Below are 6679 nucleotides of genomic sequence, written 5' to 3'. Positions count from 1 at the left end.
TTAATAATTGATAATCTTTTTCTTTTTTTCTTTTTCCTTTTTTTTTGGAGGAAAAGGGAACCTCTTTAATACTCACATAGAAAAATTAAACACTTCATGAAGTTGGAGAAATCATAAAGCTAAAATGTTTACACGGATTTGTTGTTAGCAACTTGTTTCTTTTTCCAAAAATTGGAGAAATAATTATTCCTTGAAGATTCTGTTTCCTAGAGTAATGAAGTGGTTATATCAGTATCGGTATTCGCTGGGTTATGTTCACGAACATATGAAATTGAAGCTTTAGGTATGCAACATATGATCTTAAAACAATCCAGAAGATTCTTTCGATGATGTTCGAAAAGTTCACCAAGATTATATATTTTATGATGCAAAATGTGTAAGCTTTTTCCTAGAGGGGTCGTGCGCATTTTACTTGGTTTATTTCCCCTTGGATTCATGAGATTTCAGTTGACATATATTGCTAGTATGATAATATAAAAACCGTAAGAACCACCTTTTTCCTCCTTCCAAACCCCAAGTGCAATTACCCGGTACATGGGCCTTGTGGGCTATTTCAATCCAAGGCATATACAAAAACCATAGGAATATAATGTCTACCAAACAGGAAAACCTCAATTTAATGGCAGCAATCCAAGGGATATGCTTCAATTTCCCCCCTTTTCTTTTGCAAAAAGGAGCCACATGTATCTCACATGTCAAGCCTCAATGAGAAGGAAATGGTGCCTCTTTTTTCTGCAATTATGGCCCCGTTGCCTCTCCTTTGAGCTCCACCTTTGGTCAACAGCTATGCATGACCAGCCTCTTGCATTGTGATATATGAAGAGTGCCAACATGACCATCCTCTGCTTAAGTACCAACTTTGGCTACATAAGCATCCCCATTGGTAAAGATCTGAACCAACACCATGCTCAAGGGAATGGTAATGCTCTCAATGTTCCCTTGTTCCCCATCTTTCCTCTCAAGAAAGAAGGGGATATAATGAGAAAGACAGGAAAACATGAAAATTGGAGGGTTCACATGAGGGAAACTAGAAGTTACAAAGCATTGGTAGATAATGGGGAGAGCGTAAGAGTTTGCAACGTAGTGGTTATGTTTACAAGAGAGGATTCCTTGAGATAACATGGTTTATTTGGAGGTTTGTTACATATTTTATGGAGGGGCGGAGGTGGTTGGGGGGGGGGGGGGGATTTGAGCACCCGCTAGGAAGTCCTTATGTGAAACCTTTTAAGATTATGTGAAAGGAGGAGAGAATTTGTGACTATTGGTTGCATGCATGGGAGTCTTCCATGGATGAGATGGGATTGAAAATCTCTTCAAGTGGGACTCTTTTGACTTGGTTAGCTTGTACTGATATAGGTGAGTATATTTTAAAAATAGTTTTGATTTAATTATTTTGTGGGTCCAGGGAACAAATTCTTGGACAGCAATTATGTTGTCTAGGAGTTTAAGTGATTAAGTCCATGAAGGGTAGATGGATCCCTAACTTCAAGGACGTGGGTATTTTGAAAGTGGCCAATCCAATGGGCCATTGTGCTCTTAGGCTTTATCTCCATTGCCTAACTGCATGTGATGGAGTCTGGAGAGGAATGTTCTTCCTTTGAAATCTTATCGTGTTCTGCATATGAAGGTTGGGCACTTGAAAAATGGTTTCATTGCCAAATTGGTGAAGCCGGAATCCACCCAACCTCACCCAAATAGGATTGGAGCTCTCCAAGAGTTATGATGAGTGCTAGAACACAAAGTATATTATTTGGGAGAAAGGGAAGAAGCATGCTTGCATCATAATAACTAGATTCCAATGCTTGAGAATGCACCATCTAAGCTTGTAACCTAGAATCTCTTATTGCTAGGCAGAGGGGTAGGAACACTAGGACATGTCCAGGCTTATACAGCTCCTAAGTATATTTGACCATGCACATGTCTGCACCTTCAAAGGAAAGAAACCTGACAAGATTTTTTGATAAAGATGGGACTCAATTAATCTGGTCAATTACTATAACTTTTTCTAGAAGGAAACTCCTCATATGAATGATCCGCTGATGTCCCAGAAAATATTAAATCGGCCATCTTAGAACTTGAATTTCAGAGGAGAAAATAGCAATAATCTGAAAGCCTACCACTTGGTGAACCACCATTCTTGATTCCAACACTTTGAATGAAGTATACTGCCTGTATTATACTTGTCCAACATGACGCTGTATACATTTTATATGGTGTGTTCTTTGGGCTGTATGATCTGGCTAGCAGCTTATGTGTATCATGGATGGTTAGCTTACTTGTGCAATAATTACCCTAGAGATTTCCTCATCCTTGCCAAAACATAAGCACTCAATCATCTTTCCATTTTCATTTTGTTATTTTAAAAATTATGGTAGGAGTTTCAATAATCATTCATTATAAAAGAAAATACACATGTCAAATACTTGTAGACAAACCAAATGTTGAAGGATAAAGCTTGCATGTCAGATAAGAAAGGTGCAAATACTGGGCTGTAGCCCTATAAAAAGATGTTGCATTGGCATGCATCGTGGATTTTTCTGCAAAGGCTGGGATGTTCAAACTAAACTGTGTCATGTTGGGACTTCATTTTTTGTTTTAGTTTAAAGACTTTGGCAGTGATGCGACTGATAGAAAGGAAATGGTGGAAAGGAGGAAGCATAAGAGTATGTTTTTCCTGTTGCTATTCCTGACATTTTCATCCATAAGTCCTATAAAAATCGGATTTTCAACAACCTAAGTCATTAAATAAAAAAATGATCCCTGTTTAATCTTTGCGATCCAGTGTAATCCAATTGATTGCAAGCACCAAAGATTATTTTCCTTTGTATTCACTATGTTACAAGGAGCTAAGTTCTATTAAATTTGCTTTTTTTAAGATGAATTCTTGTAAAGTTATTGTTGGGTTGTCCTCAATTAGAGGAAGAGCAAGTTGGGTTTTCTGTAATGGCCAGTGCTGGCAATTTAATTGAGTAACCTACTTTGATTGGGTTTAGTGCGTACATGAGTATTTAGAAAGAAGTGTTAGAGTGGTATAACTATCTCCTGAGGTATGGGATTCAGGTCCCACATCTGTACTTATGCTCTGCTGTGTCGACATGATTACATCAGGCTATCATGCCAAGTCTTAAGTATATTGTAGGTAGTGGGGACTTCTCCCTCAAGTCAAGTTTATGTGACCTAAGTTGGAACTCATAGCAGTAGTGGGAAATTAGAAGTCATCTACATTGTGTTTTTGGGAAAGAATTGATGCACTACAAGCTTGTTAGCATGATTAGTAAACTTATGGTCCTTCTCCATGTTCATGTGTTGGTCAATCACCTTTAGTCTAAAATCTGGTCCTGTTTCATGCCTAAGCAATTGCCCAGTTAGAACTGGAAGCCTTTAGGCTAGGAACTAGGTGTTCATTTTGCTAATATCCAATTGACTGGAGCTAGGCTAATTGTAAGCAAGTTGGAGAAGTGGGATTAGAATTTTAGCCAATTGGAATAGTGATAGAAAGAAACCAAGTCTGGAAGGTTTCAATTCGGGTTTTAGGGGCACTTATTTCTTATGTCCTAAGCATGCTGGAAAAAGAGTGGTTGACATTTTTGATTAAGCAGTGTGGGAGGAGATCTGCAGCTAGAAGCAACGGTTTTGGTTGTCATAGTACAGCTCTTGGCAAGTTGCCACTTAGATGGGGGCATTGGACCCTGTTTATCTAACAGTGGTTTCGCCTCTATTTGTTAACATAGACTTTGGGAGACCATTGTATCTCTGTCCTTTTGTTTCATTGGGAAAATGCATATTATTTGATACCTGGTTCTCTGTAAAAAATTAGAGACTTGTCAGATGATGTTTCTCTTTCCCAATTATTGGCGTGGTTGGGGGGGAGAAAATGGTTGTGTCATTTTGCTTTATCTTTTGTGCTTCTTGCTTGTGGATCTTTTGTGGTTGAGGCAGTTTTTATTACTATCTGGCTGATTCTATGACTCATCCACTGTTTGAATTTTGGCTGGTCTTCTTATTTAGTAAAGAGAGCATCAATTTTTTAGTCAAGATACAAAAAAGTCTAGAAGGTTCTTTGTGTTTCTTATCTTCAATTCTAAGATTTCCTTCCTCTGCCCCAAAAGGATTTCTATCACATATAGTTGTGAACAAATAAAGTTTGAATTGGTAGCGGAGGGCATAACCTGTGCTGATTGAATGAATTTTAAGGACAAATGTTTATCATGGGCTGTCAACCTGTTCTATGTTATGCTGGGTGCTTAAAATTATGCAGAATAATAATCTATTTGCCATGCAGTCTGAAATATATTGCAGAGTGATTAGCATGGGTGATATGCAACCAGATCATGTTTAGATTCAGTGAGTGATTCACGTATACCGGCTGCATATGTAGCAATCAGATTGTTTGAAAGAGTTTAACGAGTCAATTGCAAGTAGTGATGAAAATTTTCAAAATTACTGATTTGTCGAAATATATTTTTTTGAGTTTATAAAACAAAAGATCATGTTGATATGAGGACATTCGTGGTTTGAAAGTTAAGAAAATCTGTCCTAATGATTTCAGTTTGAACAGATTCTGTTGACTCTAGCATCAATTTAATGACTTGCTAGTATTTTAAGCAGATTGTGAAGTAATGCTATTTTCCTGTCTTTCTGAAGGTAGAAACACAAAAATGCATTTTCGTTCCTTTGATCATGTTATGTAGTCTAATTTCTGAATGAATTATTCATCTATCTGTGTCACCCGCAGCATCTCTTCATCTTTCAGTTATCATCCACATTCATTTTCAATTTTTTTCCCTATCACACTAAGGGTGAATTTTCTTTTACTAACTTAGGGTCTTTAATACTGTCCTAAGCAGTATGGGGACCTGAAGCGCTTTTTCCTGTCAGCTTTCTATCATATGGGTGAATCCCATTTGGTCTACAACATGCTGTCTCTTCTGTGGAAGGGGATTCAGCTGAGACCTCGATGGGCAGTATTGAGTTTGCATCTATGGTAGCAGCATTGCTTGGCTTGTCCCAAGGCATCACCCTTCTTCTGGCTAAAAGCTTACTACTTTTCTTTGACTATAGGAACGCATACTATCACCAGTATGCAGTTGGATTTTCTGGTGTTCTATTTGCCATGAAGGTTGTGCTGAATGCCCAGTCTGATGACTATGCTTATGTGCATGGGATGATTATCCCTGCACGCCATGCTGCATGGGCTGAGTTGATTCTCATCCAGCTATTTGTACCAGGTGTGTCTTTCTTGGGTCACCTTGGTGGGATACTTGCAGGACTTCTGTATCTCCGGCTGAGAGGTTCATATTCAGGCCCTGATCCAGTCACTGCTATGATTAGGAATGTCGCCCGAATTGTAAGCTGGCCTTTAAGGTTTGTCCGTGGCTTGTTTGGATTCCAGCGCCACCGCATATCTGGAAGGGGGAGGATTGGACGCAGTCCACCAAGGGGAGCTGTGTCTGGTGTGTGGAGATGCCCGGTATGTACTTATGACAATTCAGCATCGGTGGATGTCTGTGAGATGTGCAACACAATACGTAGGGGTAATGGGTTCGGCCTGATGCGCACACCTGATCGAACCAGTGACCTCTCAGTGGAAGAGCTCCGTCGCCGTAGGCTTGAAAGGTTTGATAGATGATTCCACAGGTTGGTGCTGATAAACGCTGGCTTCTTTCAGAATTTGTTGTATCTCAAGGAGTTCATGGCTAGTGGCTGTTGAAGACCTTAAGAAATGGAATTAGATGTTGGAAATGCAGGGGAATTTGTTTTGCTGTATTCATAGATCAAAGAATCACATTTGGATTTCCTTGAACTTCAACGAAGAAATGAAAACAAGGAAAGCATTCTGTTGGAACTTAGCTGTGATTTTTTAGTTAGAATTGATTTATTAGACTGCACTTCTAACTTCTTTTCATATTGCTTCATTTTGCCAACTGTTGCATTCATTGCTTGCATTCACTTGGAATCCAGCACTTTTTCGTACCACAAGAAATTTTACCGCCCACCACTAAAATACGACGCCTGGAGGATCTCTCGCCTTCTGGGAGGAATGACTTGTGGTTATAATCATTTCTATATTCAAAAAATCATAAGCAGCAATCTGCATGCTAATTTTCTGATTTGAAATAACTTTACAAGATTTTTATGAGAGATCTTTGTATTTTCTGTTATAATGCATCGCTGTGCAAAATATGTTGATTCCGGTAGAGAGATCTTTTCATTGTATGAGCATTTGGAATGTGTGCATATTAATGACGGTGATTATCAGACCGATATCTTATCGTAACAGTCATTATATTTACATGGAAACGATATTACAAATTCTGAAGTACGTGCCAGCAAAAAAAAAATATTTTTCTTAATTAGATGAACGGTACTGCAAATAAATAACTAGTAACTATGTCGTCTTTCTATGTTCTCAGAAAGTTATATTATCCATCTAATGCTGTCTGTTGTCGCTTATCATGAAGGCATACAACGACTGTCGTAGAACCTGTTGTTTTATCATCACATAAACCTAGCAATGGTATGAAATGTAAAACGCTGGTCTCGAGTTTTGTTGTAGCAGCAAGTAACAATATTGGATGGTACCCACTGGGTGGATACAGTGTCCATGGACATCATCGAAACGTTGATTATATGCGAAGCCATTTATGACATGGACTTAGAGTAAAATGGTTTAATGTAG

General features: G+C 38.5%; 1 protein-coding gene across 1 annotated transcript in view; it reads left to right on the top strand.

Moving 5' to 3' along the window:
- The window catches only part of LOC105035699 (rhomboid-like protein 14, mitochondrial), a 6487-nt gene extending 642 nt beyond the window's left edge, over positions 1 to 5845 (top strand). Inside the window, 2 exon segments of the mRNA XM_010911354.4 lie at positions 4848 to 4944; positions 4947 to 5845. Of these exon segments, the coding sequence (XP_010909656.2) occupies positions 4848 to 4944; positions 4947 to 5629 (780 nt within the window). The 3' untranslated portion in view covers positions 5630 to 5845.
- Positions 5846 to 6679: the final 834 nt, after the last annotated feature.

Source organism: Elaeis guineensis, chromosome 1, assembly GCF_000442705.2.
Source record: "Elaeis guineensis isolate ETL-2024a chromosome 1, EG11, whole genome shotgun sequence".
Lineage (NCBI taxonomy): Eukaryota > Viridiplantae > Streptophyta > Magnoliopsida > Arecales > Arecaceae > Elaeis > Elaeis guineensis.
This window is presented reverse-complemented; position numbering and strand designations above follow the sequence as displayed.